The following is a 20,074-nucleotide window of genomic DNA, read 5'->3' on the forward strand; positions in this document are numbered from 1 at the left end:
TGCCGATTCGCTTGGGAGCACAGACGCAGTTCACGAGGACGGAGAGCCTAACATGGCGCTCCCACAATAATCAAACTGATCAACTGTTAGTGAGAATGTGTCCACGCATTCGTTAGTGGGCCCAGGAAGATTTGAAAGAGCATTCAAGGTACCTCGGTTCTACATACTAGCTGCACGTCGACTGGTTCCGGATCTTTGGATAATCTTGATTTTGCGACAATCAATCTGATGACGTTCGTACGTACGTACGTTCGTAATCAACACAAAATCATCATTGTGAATATTCTTAGTATTCATATGATTCTGGTTGGGATGAATTTAAGGAGAGATTTGCTAGTTGAAATGTCATCATTCGGCCACAAATATGCATGAGCTGGGAAGAGCCAAAACTGTTTTATTTAATTCGGACAAATGTGTAAATCTTATCAGTAGAAAGCACTAGATAGAAAAATTTCTTCATACAATTCACTTAATATTCGGATAACAAAACGGAGCTTGTGATACCATAAAATCACAACAAAACTTATAAATTCTAATACTTTATTAGAAAGCAAAAATTTCTCGTTCGATACGCCTTATAACACTAAATCCAATAATATGCCGCAGAATGTAACGGTTAAATACCTGTTTAGAACAACTCTGTCATTTTACTTAAACGTCTAAATTACTATACTCACGGAGGATTAATTCAGCCGTGTAATGGTCGTGCTGTTCAGCTGAAAGTGCCTGCCAGAGGGGCTGACGGCCATCACCTTTCCCCCGGTCGCCACTATCTTCGGCTGAGCGACGGTCATACCGTCACCATGCGACGCTGCACCTGCCGATCCTGGATAGATTCTAGCCGGGCGTTGAAGCAGTTGTGAGCGTAGGAGTGAATTAGTGGCAGCAGCATCACTGTCGGCGACGCTTTGAACGCTACTGACAGCGCCACTAGATGTGCGACTGACCGACGATTGAATTATGGTTTGAACCTGTTTTCTCTGCACAATGATACGTTGCTGTGTCGAAGTCGTCGTGCTGGAACTGGAAGCAATGGCCCCAGTCATCAGCGATTTAGGAGTGTTAGGTTTCAGTGGTTTGGCTGTGTTAAGTAATTTAAGGGAATTACTGCCCACAATGATCCTTCGAGGATCACCTCCGCTGCTAGTGGATTGTTGATTGCTGGCAGCAGATCTTATCGACGCCGGCACTCTTTTGGGAATTGTCACTATCTTTGGGTTGCCACCAGATGCTGTTTGACGATTGACAGATTGCTTCACGGCTACTTGTTTACCGTTGGACATTCTATGAAGTTGCTGGTTGCTTTGAGTCGCTTGTGGCTGCTGTACCAAAGATTGTACATGCGCTATTTTTAACTGTGGGACAGTGGTATTTGGAGTCTGCACTGGATTCTGCATTCCATTAATGTCCGCCACGTTTTTCACTACAAGCGTTGATTTCGCAGGCGCTGAAGATACTGCTGGTGCGGAAGGACTAACCATCGTAGGTTGAGGTCTTATGGTTGGTGCTATCACCACCGGTCTCTGTTCTGGCCTCCGGCTAACAGACTGAAGCGCTGAGTTATTGTTTACAATTGTAGCTGTGTTAGTAGGTTGCCCGTTGCCTTCACCTTTTCTTTTACTTATACAGATCAATTTCTGCGCTCCGTTTATTTTTGCCTTAATAAGATATGATTCGTTTTCATCGATGCCCCGGAAATGTTTTACTATGTTTAAAATATCGGACTCGCTAAGTGCGGGCTGATCTGGTTTGTTCAATTGTGGGCAACTGGCAGTAAGGGCACCTGCCTGGCCAGCTTCTACCTCGTCGTCGTCATCGATTTCTATTATCTCAACGGGCGGGTCAGACGTGGAAGGCAATTGCATGATGGACGAGATTGGCTCAGCAGTAGCATCAATCAATTGGCTCATTGGTTTAACTGAAATAGCTGGTCTTTGAACTTCAGAAGTGGTCGTAAAAGCCGTGTCAATGACACGACCATAGAATTCTGAGTTAGTAATAACACCATTGTCATTAGTGATCTGGATTGCACCCAGATTCGTATGACTCAGTTCATCAATGTCCTCGTTTTGGCCATACCAACGCTCCAGTAGATTGGACAACTCTGCATCCAGATTAGCTTCCCCTTCAATGTGAGGCACCACAGCGGGCGCTGGTAGCAAGTCCGGCAGGGTTATAACTTGCACACTATTCTTCTCTGGGCTTGGCACAGCTATCGCTTGTAGCGCTGGCTTTTCTTTAGGTTTTTCACGTTCAACTACAGCAGCCAGTTGTGGATCTTCGACTACTTTAGCACGTTTCGCAGGAGGTCCCAAAATTACGTCCACATATTTTCTTTTCTGTGCATTCCTGCAACGATCTCTTTTCGGGCAAGTATGCACCAAGTAACTTTCACGGAACGCGTAGGTTCGCTTGCAGTATAGACATTTGAATCTGCACTTTTCGTGTGCATCCATCGCAAGCGGATCATCGAACGGAGTGCAGCATTTAGTGCAGAACATTTGTACAGGATGCCAGATATCCAGGAAGCTGTCGGTATCTTCCTGGTAGATAGGTCCCGATACACGCATGTGAGCCAGTTCAAAGGGGTCTTGCAACATGTCACGAAAGCGCTTACTGCGCATGCAATCCTCCACCACCATCAACATATCCGATGGGGTAGAGGCGGGCGGTAGGTACCCGTCTCTGGTTTCATAACTTGGTCCATTTTCTGAAACGACAAGCGAGAAAAATAATTATTTGTAGGCGAGAAAGAAAGCTACGTAGTTTTTTTAGCGGGCTAATAGGACTGCAGCCTATGACTTAGCATTGTGGTTTTCAACCGAGGGTGAATAAATCCCCAGGTGTTACTATTGTAGGGGGTAAATTTTAACTTCCTATTGTTATCCTAACAATCACGTCCGATATTTGTATTCATATATTGTTTCAGTGCGTCAAGAACTAAGATGAACTGAGAGTGTTCAGGAATAGGTTTTTAATTGAAAAAAGAATGGTGTTCATCAAAAAATAATCATTTTTTTCTTTTCAGGCAGGGTAATTGTGGCAATTTTCAGAAAGAAGTGCATGGATCGAAAAAAGTTTTAAAAAGCACTGGCTTAGCTAATCCGTGTCTATCCCGCGAAACGCATTTTGCAGAATCGGACAAAGTGGCGGCTAAAGTAAACACCGGCCCCCAGAAGGAAGACGAAAATTTTGTCTCAAAAGGGGTGATGTCGCGTCCTCTTGTTTGTTGACTCCTATAAAATGTTCTCCTGCCAGCCAGTTTGAGTCGCCTATCACCCTTATTCTTGTTCACGACGAATGCGAGATTCGTTCGAAAATGATTCGTAAGCCCATTTGATTTAGCCAATACATACAAACACTTTCAAACGAATCTCGCATTAGTTGAAAACAAGAATAAGGGTGTTTTTCCATACTAAACAAATTTCGAATTAAAACTGCTTCTATCTTGTTCCTATGTATTCTCCTCCTTCGTCTCCTAGGACTGAAGCGAATCAAGCAATTCGACATAGATTTTTCATTAGGGCTTAAATCGCAAATGTAAACAAACTGCGTTTTCGCTATTATGACATTATGCGACAAAAATACTACAAGATTGAGGTGAAAATTAGTTAAAATGGTTTTTAGTTCGATTTATAATTAAAGAAAACTAAACGGCGAAACATGCATTTTCTTCGAGATTTCGACTTAGGCCCTTCTTATCATATGGAATATAAAGGCTAAACTTACATTTTTTGACAGAACCGGGCGTACGGTTGTTATTCACAAAATTATTCTTTAAACGGCGGTTCTATTATATAAATGATAAGCAATATCTACTATGATCATGTCTACTCGATAGTTGTTGCACATAAACATTCGAATATTTCGATATGTTCATGTAATTCGAAGAAAAGATTCACGCGCCCTTTCATTTACATTGGGTTTCTATGCGCCCATTTGCTGAGCCCTATTAAAAAGTATACTGTCAAGCTCGCCCATTTTCCCAGCCCTACCCAGCAAGACAAAGTCAGTTTAGCCCATTTACCGCGCCCTTCTGAAAATTATGTACACAGTTTAGCCCTTCCGCAAATGGTGGTTGCTGAAGGGCGAAATCACGACTGGGATGCAAATTGGGCGTAAGCATTTTTTTAGTTTCTACCCACTAAAAGCACATAGGAATTAAATTTTTTGTTATATTGCCATAAGGTTTAACCAAAGATGCTTCCGGAAAAACATGGTCATAAAGTAATTTATACCTACAATAAAAACTACATTTAGAAAAGCATCGCCGAATATTGAAACTGATTTTTCTCCATTTGAGTACATTGCGACTTAGGCCCTAATGAAAGATCTGTGTCGAATTGATCTTGTACATAACGGTTTCGCCTGCTACTCAGTTTCAACTAAACCTTGGCATAAAAGTATTGGGCTGAGCCAGCAGGTTCAATAATAACAGGAGTTTGGTTTAATAGTTTTGATTGTACGTATTATACTAGGCAAGATATTAATACAGAATGGCACATAATTGGACGATCGCAGTAGACCGTTAGAATGGGCGCCGAAATATTTTTCACTCTCTCTTGTTTCTTTAGTTTAACAGCACGTAGTCAAGGTTCCTCGCGAGCGGATTCGTCCCGTTGGGGGTTCGGTCGATGATGTGGTAGTTGTTGTCGACTTCAATACTTCTCCTCAACGATTGCCACCAACAAGACCAAGCATCGAAGAAAATTTTTGCATGCATCGGCTACCATCTCCTCAATAGAACAGTAGACCAGTTTCAACAGACTGTTGTCGTTCAAATTGTTCACAAAATATTCCCTGGTTTCGATATGCTTCGATCGCCAACTGATTCTTTCTGATCCAACAAACTTAATGCAAGTTTGGTTGTCCTCAAATATTGTCACACGATCAATTTGTGATTCGCCAAAGTTTTCAAGCCACTTTCGAAACCAAATTGCCTCTTGACTGGCCCTGCTCAGTCTCAGACTCCGTGGCAACCTTGTAGACGACTTACCCAAGATATCGCTGCACTCGCGTACAAAAAATATTCAGTTGCTGACGCTTTTTTTTTTGACGGCTGAAAATGAACCTGTTGCGAGTCGCGGTGAGTAGAAAAAATATTCATTCATCTATCCATCTTATTCATTCAGTTGAATATCGTACAGTATATTAATTACACTAATTATCTAGGAATGTTTTCAAATGCCGATAAATCATCGCTTACATTGTGCCAGGGCCTACTTTGATGCGTTTGATTCGTTGCTGCACGGTCGCTTCGTATAATAATCGCCGAATGAATCTGCATGGATGAATGGGTGGTTCGTTCGTTTGACGTTTTCAGCTGCGTCACTGAATATTAAAAATGAATGTTGCTGAATATGATCATTTTTTTTTCAATGAATTTGAATATTTTAACTCTGGTAATCACCAACTCAGTCCGCGTAATACCTGATCATATTTCCGTACCGTAGTTGCAAGTGTTTCGTTGCATTTAAATAAGGGACCACACGTTTGGTTGCTACCGAATTCTCCTCCTGTGGTGCACTAACACTTCTTCCGAGCATCGAAGCGCTCACTGCTATATCCGGTCTGGCACATACCGCAATGTGTAGTGGCCGGCCTAGAATAGCGCTACGAATCTCCCGTTCCGGTGGTATGAGCCCATCAAACGGGATAACCCCGCAATCCAATGTGTGAAGCGACCCCTGCTGAAGGATGTGTGGTCGGGGGTGGGATGAAAAAGATGCCTGACCGCTAACGGAGCCTGTGGGGTACCCCCCAAAGTAAGCGTCCCTTACCACGTTAATGCGGAGCTCTGACGTGACGGACCTTTTTTCCCGCGCAACTCGTGGGATCTAGTATTAGTCGTGAAATTAAAGCAAAGTTGGAGACGAGGAGGAAATGATGAAGGTGGCGAACCCCTTTGCCAAAGAGTGTTTGGCGAGGTCAGTTGGAGACGAGGAGGAAATGACAAAAATGGTGAACCCCTTTGCCAAAGAGGGTTTGGCGAGGTCTCCTCCCAGCGGAGCGACGGGAGCTGCAACCAACAGCACCGGGGGATCTTCAGGTGTGGTAGGAGATAATCCTACAAACACGCTTGGCGGACCATTACCATTACTGAAACAGAACCTGCTGGTGCTCCGCCAGGCTGTTCGAGTCGCAAGACAAGAACAGGAAGCATATATGAAGAGGGTGGCGGGAAGAGAGAAGGCGGATAAAGCCGTCCAAACCGAGGCCTTCTCCTTCATCGGTGGAGCTACGGTGGCCCAAGAGCGAATATACTTCGCTTTAACGGCCACAAATAGCTTATTGGAGGGCAAGACCGCGAAGCGGCCCCGGCACTCACCAGGTGAAGGTGCTCGGGACAACGCTAAACGACGCGCAACTACAAAGGCCAAACGTCGTTTGGAAGGTGCGGATCTGGGTGCGAAGGATCCCGTAGGGCGGCGACCCAAGAAGGCGACTTCTCAGCCTAAAAAAGCGAAAGTCACCAACCGGGCTCAAAGCGTTGGGCCTCAAGGTACCAGCCAGCCGGGACCACCGGCACAAGATGGTGAATGGCAGCTGGCCAGTAGAACCAAGCGGAAGTCGAACGCACCTCGACCCGCGAGGAAGACTAAAGACAGAGGAGAGGCCTTGTTGGTGAAAACCGACAAGGACAGTTATGCCGAAGACCTTAAATCGATGCCGAAAGCCTCTCAAAACTAGGACAGGATGTGCGCAGCGTTAGACGCACCAAGACTGGCGAAATGATAGGTGCTGAAACGTGGTGCACAATCCAGCGGGGTGACATATAAAGGGTTGGCCCAAGAGGTCTCGGGAGACGGCGCTCAGGTGAGGTCGTTGGGTGCGGAAGTGACCCTCCAGTGTCAGCAACTGGATGAGGTTACAAACGCAGAAGATGTCGTCTCGGCCGTCAAGAAGCAGTGGCGTAGAGATCGAGTGGACCTCTGTACGCCTAAGGGAGCGACTGCTTGGCACGTAGGTAGCCTATTTCAAGCCACCGGTTGCGGAAGCCAAAAAGGTGACCGAAAAAGGGAAGCTGAAGATCGGCTGGTCAGTATGCCCAGTTAGCATACCCCAGCCGGGGACCGGTGTTATCGGTATCTGGAGCCTGGCCGCAAGCCATACGACTGTAAGGGCACAGACAGGAGCAAGTTGTCGCTGTGGCGAGAAATGCGACAGGGCACCAAAATGCCTTATCTGCGTCAGCAAGAAGCAAGGCCGTAACAACGTTATAGGCGGATCTGTATGTCCCTTCGGGGAGGCCGGTAAGAAGAAGCCGTGAACGTCACACAGCTGAATCTTAACCACTGCGTATCTGCTCAGCAGCCGCTGTGGCATCGGTTTCGGAGTCGAGGACAGATGTCGCCCTTCTATCCACCCCGTACAACGTTCCTGCCGATAACGGCAACTGGGTAGCGGACGGGTCTAGGATGGCGTTAATCTGTACAACGGGAGGGTTCCCGGTCCAAGAGGTAGTGCACTCCCCTGCGGAGGGTGTCGCGATTGCCAAGATCAATGGTGTGTTCTATTGTAGCTGCTTTGCCCCGCCAATGTGGCCCATAGAACAGTTCAACCAGATGATCGACAGGCTTTCGTCCGACCTGGTGAGTCGGAAGCCGTTTGTTATACCGGGAGATTTCAAGGCTTGGGCAGTGGAGTGAGGCAGCCGCTGTACAAATAGCAGGGGCCAAGCACTACTGGAGGCGCTTGCGAAACTCGACGCAGTGCTAGTAAATGATGGTTCCACTAGCACATTCCGTAGGAATGGGGTCGAGTCGTGAATTGACGTAAAGATTTTCAACCCGGGTTTGGTTCCTGACATGTACTGAAGGGTAGACGAGACCTACATCCATAGTGATCCCCTAGCAATACGCTTTAGAATCAACTATGGTGTGCAGTATCCGAGGGCGGGTAATCCCTGCCAGGTACGCGGGTGGATGCCCAATCACTTCGACAGCAAAGCTTTCACCGCGGCCCTGGGACTGGAGGCCAACACCGACAGTCTAAGCGGGGATGCTCTGGTAGCTGTCCTATCACGCGCGGGCGACGCCACTATGCCGAAGAAAACCCTGCCAAGAAATGGCAGACGCCCGGTATATTGGAGGCTAATTCTCTAGCAACGAACAAAGCTCCAGGGCCTGATGGAGTTCCAAACAGCGCTCTCAAGGCAGCAATCATAGCGAACCCGAACATGTTTAGGCTAACTATGCAGAGATGCCTTGGCGAGGGCCGTTTTCCCGATAGATGGAAAAGGCAGAAATTGGTGTTGTTGTCGAAGCGCGGGAAGCCGCCAGGAGGCTCATCGGCGTACAGCCCAATCTGTCTGATCGACACGATTGGCAAATTGCTTGAGAGGATCATCCTCAACAGCCTAACCCCGTACGCAGAAGGTACGGATGACCTGTCAAGTAATCAGTTTGGTTTTCGAAAGGGCAAGTCCACGGTGGACGCTATCAACTCAATGGTAAGGACCGCCGAGGTAGCGATCGAACGGAAAAGGCGACGTATTCGGTATTGTGCGTTAGTGACACTTGACGTGAAGAACGCATTCAACAGCGCAAGCTGGGATGCCATCGCGCTCTCGTTGCACCGGCTTAGTCTGCCGGCGGGCCCGTACCGGATCTTGGAAAGCTACTTCCAGAACCGTGTACTATTATACGAGACCGATGCCGGTCAGAGAAGTGTTTCTATTACCGCAGGAGTCCCGCAAGGCTCCTTGGCCTGGCATTATGGAACCTCATGTATGACGGGGTTCTGAGACTGAAGTTCCTTCCTGCGGTCAAGATCGTCGCCTTCGCGGATTTTGTAACATTTGCGGCCTACGGGGAGTCAATCCCCGAGGTGGAACTGACTTCAGCACACGCGAACAGCACTGTGGCGGAATGGATGAGCGCGAGAGGCCTGGAACTCGCCCAACATAAGACAGCGGTGGTTATCGTCAACAACCGCAAGTCGCTACAACATGCAGTTATCCAAGTCGCGACAACTTCAAAGCGGAGTCTGAAGATTCTTGGGGCCATCATAGATGACAACCTGACCTTCGGCAGCCATGTCGACTATGCGTGCAAGAAGGCTTCGACAGCTGTTGCGGCATTATCGATGATGATGTCCAACAGCTCTAAGGTGTTCACCAGTAGACGTAGGTTACTGGCAAGTGTTGCCGTATCTATCCTTAGGTACGGTGGCCCGTCCTGGGCGAGAGCACTTGAAGTATCCAGTTACCTTCGGAAACTGGAGAGCACTTATCGCGTGATGAGTCTCAGAGTGATATCTGCCTACCACACGGTATCACACGATGCATTCTGCGTAATAGCGAGCATGATGCCAGTCGGGCTGGGCTGGCTTGGGTCGCCAGATGGCAGTGTGAGTGGGATAACTCCTCGAAAGGTAGGTGGACCCACCGGCTGATACCTAGGAATCAGTAGCGTCTGGCTCAAATGGCACGTTCCCCATGTTGATCGGAGATTTGTGCCTTGCCAAGAATCGTCTTTTCATCATTTTCCTGATGGGAAGGATTGGGGAAGTGATAAGGTTAGGGGTAAGGAAAACAACGACACATAACAATTAAAACAGAGCATTCTGCACCCCCGGCGTGATGCTGAACGATCTGAAGGTGCTACAACAGCAGGAATAAAACTTCCAACCCCCGGAGGGATTTAGAACCTCTACTCAAACAGTGAGCGGATATATCAACACCCTCGAGGGGATATTGAGATAACAGAACGACAACACCACCGAAGAGATATTGTCATTCAAATACGGCTAAAAAACTATAGCTCTTTACCACACTGGGTTAGGAACAAAAGCATATCCTTAAATTTCAGCTCTCTGTACAAAGGTTCATCTATGTATGGAGAACCAAAAATCCGGATGCGCAATTGCATTAATACAGGGCAATTGCATATCAAATGATATGATGTTCCGTAATCGGATTCACAAAAGATCACATGAATAATACTCAGCGCGCTGAATAGTAGCCATGTGATAATTGAGTTTGCAATGTCCAGTCAGTGCCCTGACCAGAATACTACAGTTGTGCTTGGAAAAATGCAACAAATTTCTTGACATTTTCGGACTCACATCCGGCAGAAAAGCCTTTGTTTGAACGCAAGTTTGCAAGCTACGCCAATGGTTGGCATGTTCGAATGCAGCCCAAGAGCGAATCTTGTGCTTTATCCAACTTATTAACAGTGGTAGAACTGGTTCTGGACCAACGAAATCAGTCGCAGCGCCAGCTCTAGCCAATTCGTCCGCCCATTCATTTCCAGTAATACCGGAATGACCGGGTACCCATAGAAGGTAGATAGCATTTGAAATGCTAAGTTCTTCGATTTGAGTTCGACATGCGATTACTAATTTCGATCTCGAATCTGCCGAACTAAGTGCTTTCAGGGCAGCCTGACTGTCAGAGCAAAAATAGTTTCTTTTACCGCAAATTCCCTGTTGAAGTGCGGATTGTACGCCACACAGAATCACAAAGATTTCTGCTTGGAATACGGTACAGTATCTACCAAGCGAATGAGATTGGTTTAATCTCATCTCATGACAATAGACACCAGCACCGGCTCGGCCCTCCAACAAAGAACCGTCCGTATAACAAACTACGTATTCTTCAAGTTGTCGCTCCATCCAGCCAGACAGCCATTCCTCACGAAGAGGAATTCTCACATTGAAAGTTTTAGTAGGAAAACTACATGTGAGTGTAAGGTCACTGGGAGCAAGTGTATATTCATCCCAAGTAACCATTTGGGGCCACAGTCTTGTGTGGCTAGTTACACGATCTATTGGGTTGCTGTTCCAGAGCCCAGTAACCTTAAGACGGTATACACAAGAAAGTGCTTCTTGTTTCAGAAACACATGTAGTGGTTTTATGTTCAAGAGTGCCTCGAGAGCAGCAGTAGGTGTGTCGAGAACGCACCAGTCATCGCCATCAAGACCATCCTCTGAAGATGGTTTAACTTTGATTGGATTGTCGTGACTCCTCCCTTCTGCCACCAAACAAGGCACCCGTATGGCAGTATTGGTCTAACAATTGTTGTATAGATCCACTGAATATACTTGGGTTTGAGTCCCCAGGATTTGCCGAAATCCCGTCTATATTGGCCAAAGGCCATGCAAGCTTTCTTGATCCTGAAATCGATGTGAGCTGTCCAATTAAGTTTTGAGTCGAGAATTACCCCAACGTACTTAACTGGATCTTCGACAATAATTTCAGAGTCAAAAAAATAGCAATGGACGAGCTCCGGTTGTAATCCTTCGTTGCGTGAAAAGCACCATTGAGTTTTTATTTGGATTAACTGATAGTCCAACATGAAGACACCACCGCTCAACAACACATAAGGCTTGTTGCATCAAATCAAAAAGTGTGTTAATGCAAATACCGGTGATCATTATATGATAATCATCGGCGAAACCATACGTCGGAAACCCAAGCTCATTTAGTTTTCTCAACAAGCTATCGGCGACAAGGTTCCATAGAAGTGGTGAAAGCACACCACCTTGAGGACATCCGCAGACACTCAGTTTCCTCATCTTTACTTGTCTTAACGATGAGCACAGATGTCGGTTGCTAAGCATTGTGTGAATCCAGTTCGTGATATATGAAGGTACTCCATGATCTCGTGCTGCTTCCAAAATGGATTCGAAAGACACGTTGTCAAAAGCACCTTCAATATTGAGAAAAACTCCTAAACTTGATTGCTTTTGTGAAAAAGCTTTTTCAATGTTGTAGACAACATTGTGTAACAGGGTGGTAGTAGACTTCCCCCGCTGATATCCATGTTGCATTGCATGCAGCGGGTGCTCGCCCAAGCTACCATCCCGAATGTAGTGGTCGATTAAACGTTCCACTGATTTGAGAAGGAAGGAGGTCAGACTGATCGGTCTAAAGCTCTTTGCCTCCTCATAAGTGACGCGGCCACCTTTGGGAATGAATTTGACAGTTATTTCCATAACTGACATACTTCAACCCGCCGGATGCCACGCGGCTTCTAGGCTGGTTTTGTCCGGAGAAAGATAATAGAGTTATCAACCTCCTAGTGGACCACAGCCAGTTACTGGGGAGTTCACCCGGCTCTTCCCAGGCTCCGTTCGCCATTGAGAATATTTTAAACCCCCTCAACAATTTTACCCATAGCACGGGTCGCATGACACTATGGAATTGGGGTTCCCTGTTTGGTGTTACCACCGGAACAGGTAGTCCGTAGTGTAATTCTTAGCCGGTTTAACAACCACTACCGACACTACACGGCTTATCTAGGCTGTTCGGAGAGAGAAGCTGACATTGATGGACAGCTCCCATAGATGGCCGAACAGCCGTCCTGGGCGAGAGCACTTGAAGTATCCAGTTACCTTCGGAAACTGGAGAGCACTTATCGCGTGATGAGTCTCAGAGTGATATCTGCCTACCACACGGTATCACACGATGCATTCTGCGTAATAGCGAGCATGATGCCAGTCGGGCTGGGCTGGCTTGGGTCGCCAGATGGCAGTGTGAGTGGGATAACTCCTCGAAAGGTAGGTGGACCCACCGGCTGATACCTAACATATCGAGCTGGGTGGGCAGACCCCATGGGGAAGTTCCCTTCCATCTGACACAATTCCTGTCAGGCCATGGCTGCTTCCGACAGTACCTCCACAGGTTCGGGCACGCGGAGGTTCCCGTCTGCCCTGACTGCCCAGGTGTCGACGAAACTGCCGAGCACATACTGTTCGTATTACCGCGCTTCGACGTCAAAAGAAGAGCAATGCTTGACGTCTGTGGCTGGGACACAACCCCTGATACCCTTATTCAGCGGATGTGTCAAGCGTGTTGGACACCACAGCAGTACAATCGGATGCTAAACATACTAACCGACTCGTTAGTCGGACGAACGCCGATTGTTATAGGCGATAGGGTACCAGGCTGACCAACGCAAGAGGTTACAGCCTGTTGGAAGCCCTGGCGAAGCTACAACGAAGGCTCCGCTAGTACATTCCATTAAGTTCGGTCGGTAATCCAGCATAGACAAGTGCGTCGCTGATGGATAACATGTTAGTGAGCAGCACACACATAGCGACCATCAGGCGATCCACTACACCATTGGTCGGCGGAATTGCGCGGAGAGTGAGAACTGGCGAGCGGGATTTGAAAATAAAGGACTTCGCCGAGAATCTTTTTGTGGAAGCAGTTCGTGCTGACAGCCTCGCTCAAATTCTAAACGCCGGTGAACTGTCGGTAACAATATAGAGGGCGTGTGACGTAACAATGTCAAGGAAAATGAAACCGAGGAACTACCGGCGTCCAGTATATTGGTGGAACGAAAGACTTCTCCGTGCTGCCTGTCTAAAAGCTAGAAGACGCGTTCAGGTAGCGATATTTGAGGCAGTCAGAGAAGAGTGTAAGGTGACAATTCGAGCGGCTAGAGCCACTTTTAAGCGCGAGATAGTACTTAGTAAGTCCACCTGCTACAATGTGCAGAGAAGTAGTCGCTACTTCCTGGATCAACGCTTACCGTGTCGTGATGGCCAAGATCATGGGTCCAACGACACCAGCTGAAATGAGTGCCTACAAACTAAAAAATTACGTGGAGTGTCTTTTTCCGAAGCACGACCCAACCGCACGCATACACCATACGTTGATGCTAGCGGCGGAAAGGCCTCAAAACGAAGACAGCTCCTAGTTCAGATGGTATCCCCAACGTGGAACTGAAGACCGCGATCCTGGCGTTTCCGGACATGTTCAGGAAAGTTCTACAGGAATGCCTGGACGAAGGCGACTTACCGGACAGATAGAAGATCCAGAAGCTGATGTTGCTGCCAAAAAAAACCTGAAAATCCACTAGGAGATCCAGCGTCGTAACGGCCTATATGCCTGCTGGATATTCTGGGTGGAAAGGGTCATCCTTAACTATGCTGAAAATAAGAATGAACTATCACAGAGACAATTTGGATTCCGTAAAGGGATCTCGACGGTGGAAGCAATCCGTAGTCATCGAAGAAAGCATTGAACCAAAAGAGAAGGGATAATAGCTAATGCGCTGTGGTTACGATAGCGCCAGCTGGTTGGCTCTCGCCGTATCGCTGCACAGAATGCGTGTCCAATAGTCCGGGTGCAAGGTACCGAAAAGTTACTTCCAGAACCAAGTACTGATCTACGCGACGAACATGGGGCAGAGGTCGATTAGGGTCACGACAGGAGTACCTCAGAGCTCGATGCTCAGCCCAACTCTTTGGAATATATTGTACAACGGAGTGTAGAGATCGTCGGCATTGCAGATGACGTTATCCTGACGATAACCGGTGACACCTGAGGAGAGGGATATATAGACGGTAGAGACAATAGGCATCGTGGAAACCTGGGTGGCTGACGCAAAATTGCAGCTGGCTCACCACAAGACGGAGGTAGTGCTGATCAGCAACTGTAAAAAAAATCAGCGCGTCGTGATCAGCGTCAGGGGATAGTCAATTCCATCGAAGTTTTCGTGAAAGCACCTGGGTGTGATGGTCAACGATCAGTTAAATTACAACAGCCATGTCGACTGTGTATGTGAGAAGGCTGCGAGGACAATTAACGTATTTGTTAGCATCATACCGAACATTGGAAGAGCAAGATGTGGCACGAGACGTCTCCTGGTGAGTGTCTCATCCTCAATACTGAGGTATGGCGTACCGGTATGGTTGGTAAATGACAGGGCAATGCGTAATATAGACCCGGTGGTTCGCCACAGTGGTCCTTAGCCTCTTGTCCAGTAACTCCTATCCCTACCTCCCCACTGTGCAAGCTAGGGTACGAGTAACCATAGGAAAGATCGGGTAACCAACCTCGATGGGACCATGGGCGTATGCTGACAGGGAAGGGAGGCTCCTCCTTTTGGGAGGCGAGTCCATCCGAGCGTCTGTTCCCCATGTTAGGGGCGGCTGATGTATCGTCCTCGTGTCAGCGTGGGACTCTAAACAGAGCTGACACGATGGTCCTCTAGCGAGACAGGGGGTTGGGGAAGGCCCAACAAGCCGCCTCAGAAAACTAACTGTTGCAGAACAGCTGGGCGCAGCTACTTTTGAAGATGGCTGGAGGAAGATCCGTTCCGCCATATGAAGTACTCCTATAGCGGCACTAGGTACAGCTATTTCGAATCGTGGAAACGACTGGTTCGATGACGAATGTAAGCAGTCAATAGAGGAGTAGAATGCAGCACGGGCGAGGATGCTGCAGCACGGAACGAGACAGAATGTGGAGCGATACAAACAAGTACGGAACAGGCAAACCTCGATCCTCTGGAGAAAGAAGCGCCAACAGGAGGAACGAGATCGCGAGGCGATGGAACAACTGCGTAAATGACACACGGAAATTCTACGAGAAGCTGAACAGTTCGCGCAAAGGCCACGTTCCGCAAACCGATATGTGCAGGGACTGAGGCGGCAACCTTCTTACGAACGAGTGTGAGGTGATTGAGGGGTGGAAGCAGTACTATGACGAGCCCCTCAACGGTGAAGCAACAGAGGACGAAGGCGGTATGGCAACGAATCTTGCACGCGCAGAAGACGATAGGCTGCAGGCCCCTGATCTCCAAGAAGTCAAGGAGGAGATCGGTCGGCTGAAAAACAATAAAGCTGCCGGTGTAGATCAACTACTCAGCGAGCTATTAAAATACGGTGGTGAAACACTGGCTAGAGCACTGGTAGAGGTAATCGTCAAAATTTGGGAGGAGGAGATTCTTGCGGAGAAGTGGTTGGAGGGTGTCGTTTGCCCAATCTACAAAAGTGGTGACAAGTTGGATTGCTGCAACTACCGCGCGATCACACTACTTAGCGCCGCCTACAAGGTCTAGACATGCTTCGTCACCTCTTTGCCCGTAGTGTGTGAACTTGTAAGACACCGGAACATGTGGACGTCGAATGCCCTCGATCCGAAGAAGTTTGAAGTGGCATGCCCGGAGTGACAGTTGACAATATCGTCCAAGAGATGTGCCACGACGAGCATATATGGGATTCTGTCAACAGAGTAGTTTTCAATATACTCTCCGAGCTTCAGAGAAAGCGGCAAAGGGACCACCAATGAAGCGCAACGGCCTAGAAAGCCGCCATGAAACCACAAATCGTGTCTCGCGAGAAATTCCACCGCCGCTGTAGATTAGGTCCACTGCCGAAGACCAGTTCAGGAATGCACAAAGTAACATTGGGTTTAGGTCTTCGCGGCGAACCGGACGTCTGATTCCACCGGAACTGGGTTGCTCGTGAGTAGATCCACCGCAGCGAATAGATCACACCAAACAGCTAGCAGTGGGTCGGTAGGGCGCCAGTGAACCTGAAGCTACACTCCCCCGGAAACGCTGGACAGACTTCAGCACCTACTGGCTGGCCCGTTGAGTAAGCCAGGTTCACCGCCGGGGACAAATAGACCAGATCTGGACGAAGTGGATTAAATGGCTTACGGAAACGAACATCGGTATAGGAAGAAATCTACCGCCGTGGACTATCCGACTATATCGTGACAAAAATGGGAGGCAATTAGCTCACAAAACAGACATCGGTATCGAGAGAAATTTCGCCGCCAGGGATCTTTTAATCGGAGTAGGGTGAGTTCACCGCTGGGGACTATCCGAGTAGATCGTGTCAAGGTTGGGAGCTGATAGGCTCACGGAAACAGGAGCTAAATAGCTCATGGAATCAACAGCTAAACGGCTCACTGAGACGAGAGCTAAATAGTGACGTAATGAATAGAGATGGAAAGCAAGAGAAGAATCTAGAGTTAAATGACTCAAAGGTCGAGCCATTTCATGGATCAGGTGAGGCTCCCAAATAACTGCATAAAACTCTACTAAGGTGGCGACGAGAAGGCAGAACACAGAATCGGCTTTGTGTGTTTAGTAAGGAACAGCGACAGCTCACTATTAAGGTGCAAGCTAAAAAGTTGCCGCATCTACGTGTTGAGGACAAAGGGCTCTCCACTCAACCACCACCACCAAGAACGGCCCAAGTTTGTTTAAACTCGACACAGCAATGAAAGAATGTTCGGAAGCACACCTGGAGACAGCCAAATGACGAAACTTGCTCGGCATGTTTCGATGTGTCATTGATGTCAGATGCTTCCGAGGATCGGACGTTGACGGTAACCATTATCCAGTGGAGTAGAAGATTCACGCGGGACCGATTCCGAACTGTCGACTGAGGGCGTTGAGCAATACGAACCAATCGAAGATCGACTAACAAGAGATAACCTGAAGATTTCTCGGCGACACGGTGGATATGGAGAATGGCGCAGGCGCATGAACATTGGTAGACTACAGTGGGCTGGACATGTAGCATGGATGCCAGGAGACCAGCTTAAATTATACTTATTTGAAAAATGTCGTCAGTTTCGTGGCACACTCAGCATGCGCTAGCTGTGTTCAATCGAGGAAGATGCTTGTGTGTGTGGAGGGGGAGGGGGTGTTCCAAGGAGATTGTGGAATGGTAGCCCAAAATAGGAACATTCGGACGCCCAAAGGAGCATCATAATATTGCGGACGATACGACGCACGTTCGTTTTTTTGGATTGAACATTGTTGCGCATGTTAGATGTAAGATGTGGTTTTTGTGGGTTTTTAACTCTAAGGCCAATTCTTCTCCGTTATAGTCACGTATAGTTTCGGATCTTGTGATGCATAACTCTATTATGATGTCATAAGTCACATTGTTCCAAAGTAATGTGCGTCAGATTGTCTGGGATTCTATGACGTACACGATATCAAGATGTTCGGCCTTATTCTGCACGGCGTGAAACGGCTAAACTCACCTCACGCAACGTGACTTTTCTGACCTCATTGCCGTTAGATGAGTGTCTCATGTCACCCGAAGTAACTCTTCAGAATTGGGTGACAAAACTCATGTAGAGTGAGGTGAAAGTAGTCGTCTCACGTCACACAACGATTATGTCGTAGAGTCCACCGCATCAAAAAATTCAGGATTCAATGACGCACCCATAATTTCTAGCAATATACTGCATAAGAGTTGCCTCGTAGCGCTTGAGATACTACGACGCATTATGGTCGGTCATAACACCTGAAAAAGATGTGCATTATAAGGCTCCGCTCATTCGTTTCCGGATCTTATGTCACAATCAACAGATTGACACCGTATTCTGCGCAGGGTGTGAGACGAGACGACTAATCTCACCTCACTCAACTTTTCTCACCCGATTCAAAAAAATCTCCTTGGGTAACGCGACACGCTCATTTAACGGCAATAGAGGATCTCACCTAACTCGAGTGACTCTCGGAATCTGGTGAGAAAAGTTACGCAGAGTGAGGTGAGATTCGTCGTCTCACGACACACGCCGCACAGAATAAAGGTGTGAGTGAACGCATCATATAGTCCCTGATATTCAGACGCAGTACCTCTTTCGGATGTTGTGACACAAGAATGAGTTTAGGTAGAACGTGGAAGAGATCGACGACATCGATGTAGCTACGCACACGCCATCTGTGTGCAATTGAGGAAGATGTGACCGCGGCGAGCTTACCTGGATACTGAAGTAGCGACTTAATGATGGATCGCGCCAGCTAGAAATTTCACGGATCGCTATCCGCAATGCGGTCCCGTGGATGACGAAATAAAACAAGGTCACTCGATCTTTCAAACTCGGAGTGACCGGCCACACAACCGGCGTTATCGCCTTCAGATAAATTGGATGGACATGCTAACAAAATCTAACACATACTCTATGATAATTATGAATGCTCGAGTCGTTGACTCACGACAAAGCTAACAAATGTTCGGGAATGAATCCAATCAACAGAAATATTGACCAATGAATTTCACCCACTGTGAGCTACTTTCAGTAAACCTCACAGATGTCGCCTCATCATATTCGAAACGACAGTCCAATTCGAACTTTAAATAATTTGTGTCTAGACTGACCTCCATTTTGATCATTAACTAATAGTCGCATATGATTAAAATCCAACCTACCTACAGATTCCGGCTCATCCTCCTCGGGGAACGCCACAGCCTGCGAGTTGAGAATCGCTTGGTTCAGCGATACCAGGTTGGTTTTGGCCCGATGCACATCAATATGCTTCTTCAGTTTGGTGGCATCTTTGTAGCACGGCACACAAACCAAGTTGGAGCCTCGGTCGGAATATTTGATCTGTAAAATTCGGTATACATATTAAACAGAAACACCGAACCGACAGCGGCAGTTCACGTACGCTGAAACCGTACAGATTCTTAACAAGCTCGCCCACTTCTTGCTGCTGCTGCAAATCGATGTGGGTCGCCTGTTCACTGGCGGCATCCTTCAGACACAATCTACAGCAAGTTTTCACATCCAATCCCATTGGGATAGCAGCACCAGGTGCCTCATACACGCCTCTAGCAACCACCACACGAATTTCTCAACACCCGGCACAAATTTTAGCCCTCACTGCACATTCAACACTATTCGCCGAGTCCACGGGCTTATGGCCGCAGATTTTTTCGCTTACACTATATACGATACGAAGCGTACGTCACAGAGAAAGCCAAAACAGACACTGATGAACATTTTCGCTCGATCCTCTCACGACTCACCGTAGCGGTTAACGGAACATTTAGACAAGTGTGACAAGCGAGGGGTGAGCAAATCCTATTAGAAATAATACTAACAGGCTGTCAAATTGCACACATGAAAATGTCGGGTGAAGCGATACATTAATTCAAAACTACTTAAAATTTGAGTCACAAATACTCAATTAGAAATTCATCACACGGTAAAAAAACTTTGCCCATTTTATGTATTCAAATTGCCCATTTTCGGAAGTTATTCGAGTTGTCAAAAAATGGGTATTTTTTGTTTCTAACAATGAGTACTTTTTATCCATTTCACAACTACTCGATGAGGTAATGCCATTGAGTATATTGATCTCAATAATGGGTGAAAAATCCTTAAGAATTATTTCAAGCGAGTTAACTTGCAAACTAAGGATCGTAGCGGAACTTGCAAATTATTGGCGTGCATCGGAGTCCGTGTCGGAAACGGAACATTTCGGCAACGCTCCGAAAACAACGGCTGTTTAGACTACTGGGGAAGTTTGCAAATATGCGCCAGTTTGGCATTTTTTGAGCAGCCAAAAGATCCAACCATCAA

General features: G+C 47.2%; 1 protein-coding gene across 2 annotated transcripts; it reads right to left on the reverse strand.

The window, feature by feature from the left end:
- Positions 1 to 523: 523 nt before the first annotated feature.
- On the reverse strand, positions 524 to 19,513 carry LOC131690436 (uncharacterized). Of its 2 annotated transcripts, XM_058976204.1 has the most exons (4): positions 19,158 to 19,513; positions 18,919 to 19,096; positions 678 to 2,710; positions 524 to 583 (listed from the first exon to the last, which is right to left on the reverse strand). In XM_058976204.1, the coding sequence occupies exons 1-3, from the start codon at positions 19,284 to 19,286 to the stop codon at positions 684 to 686; spliced, it is 2,334 nt and encodes a 777-aa protein (XP_058832187.1). In that variant the 5' UTR covers positions 19,287 to 19,513; the 3' UTR covers positions 524 to 583; positions 678 to 683. The 2 variants fall into 2 exon arrangements, with proteins under 2 accessions (XP_058832187.1, XP_058832186.1); XM_058976203.1 differs by having other exon boundaries at positions 524 to 2,710; positions 19,158 to 19,512.
- Positions 19,514 to 20,074: the final 561 nt, after the last annotated feature.

This window comes from Topomyia yanbarensis, chromosome 3 (genome assembly GCF_030247195.1).
Source record: "Topomyia yanbarensis strain Yona2022 chromosome 3, ASM3024719v1, whole genome shotgun sequence".
Classification (NCBI taxonomy): domain Eukaryota; kingdom Metazoa; phylum Arthropoda; class Insecta; order Diptera; family Culicidae; genus Topomyia; species Topomyia yanbarensis.